The 1,398-nt window shown below is 44.3% G+C and overlaps 1 protein-coding gene across 1 annotated transcript in view; it reads left to right on the plus strand.

Annotated features, from left to right (window-relative positions):
• The window catches only part of srrm2 (serine/arginine repetitive matrix 2), an 11,584-nt gene that overhangs the window by 2,056 nt on the left and 8,130 nt on the right, over nucleotides 1-1,398 (plus strand). Inside the window, exons 2-5 of the mRNA XM_013912618.1 lie at nucleotides 3-104; nucleotides 378-473; nucleotides 970-1,155; nucleotides 1,268-1,351. Coding sequence (XP_013768072.1) covers nucleotides 3-104; nucleotides 378-473; nucleotides 970-1,155; nucleotides 1,268-1,351 — 468 coding nt within the window. The remainder of the gene's footprint in view (nucleotides 1-2; nucleotides 105-377; nucleotides 474-969; nucleotides 1,156-1,267; nucleotides 1,352-1,398) is intronic.

Here is a 1,398-nt window from a genome sequence, read left to right on the forward strand (position 1 = left end):
AGCCAGCTCAACAGGCAGCCCAATGCCGACATCCTGGAGCACCAGCGGAAGAGGCAGCTGGAGGTGAAGTGTGCCGAGCTGCAGGACATGATGGAGGAGCAAGGGTAAATATGGTTATTGAACTCAAAATGAATCTCTTTATCTAAGCTGCTGTGTGTTTGAAGGTCTCTGCTTCTTGAATCGTGAGGATTTCCAGCTTATTCTTAACTGAGTTTTTTTTTCTCTCTCTCTCTCACAAAAATATTGAACCGTGTCTTTAGAAATATGTAATCAGTCCACCCAGATTGCTTCAGTGGGAGGGAGAAAGTACTGGTAGTGCAGCGTGCTGTTACACCGACTTCTGCATATTGCTAAATCTTCTTTGTGTGAACGCTCAGGTATTCTGCTGAGGAGATCGAGGAGAAGGTGAACAGTTTCCGCATGATGCTGCAGGAGAAAGAGGAGCCTGCACCCGCCTCCACCGAGAGACCAACGTAAGCATTTATGTCCTCATTAATAACAAAAGAAATCACAAATTGATTCCTTGAAGCAACTTTGGTTGCCTGTTTTCTTTTATTGGTTTCAAGAAACATATTTTTCTATAAACCAGCACCCGGCCTCGTACTTGCTGACCTCATATACAGTTTGCACGGAGGATAATCACACCTGTCAGTTTATTTCTTTTGGTTCTTTACTTACTGTGAGCTCATTTGACAGCAAGAGGGTTGCAGCGGAAGGAATAAGGCTAAAATTGTCGTCTTGTGTCCATTAATTTAAAAGAACGTCCAGTTAATTACATTTGTAAAATCCTGCCATGTCTTAATATTAGAGCTACAGTGTGATGTTCAGGGGCACCAGCTCATTATTTGCAGAATTTACAGGAAGCTTGGTCTGCACGTGCTACCCAGGTGCCTAAACTCTGGAAAACAGCATGACAGAAACTTCTAATCCTTCAGAGCGTGTTGTTGGGTTTTTACTGTTTCTTCTCAGGGTGACAGAGACGCATGCCCTCGCTGCAGCCAACCAGCAGAAGAATGACCGCCTTCGCGCTGCTTTTGGCATCGCCAGCGATTACGTGGACGGATCGTCCTTCCACGCTGACCGCAAGGAGAAAGAGAAGGAAAAGAGGGAGCAGGAACGACTGGAGAGGGAGAGGCAACAGCAACAGAAATACACGTGAGGAGGACATAAAAACACCTTCAGAGCCTGAGTGCACATCAAATTAATTATTAATTAATGTTTTGATTATTATTTAGAGTCTGGTTTGTTTGTTTGTTTTCTCTCTCAGGTTGCTGGAAGATTCAGATGAATCAGATTCTCCTCCAAAGAAGCGCAGTCGCAAGAAGAAAAAGAAAAACAAGAGCAGAGACAGGTGAGACGATAAATGAGGGGAAAGCAGAAAAGGTTTTGGCTGCTGAG

Source organism: Pundamilia nyererei, unplaced genomic scaffold (assembly GCF_000239375.1).
Source record: "Pundamilia nyererei isolate P.nyererei 1_Seehausen unplaced genomic scaffold, PunNye1.0 scaffold00095, whole genome shotgun sequence".
In the NCBI taxonomy this organism is placed as follows: domain Eukaryota; kingdom Metazoa; phylum Chordata; class Actinopteri; order Cichliformes; family Cichlidae; genus Pundamilia; species Pundamilia nyererei.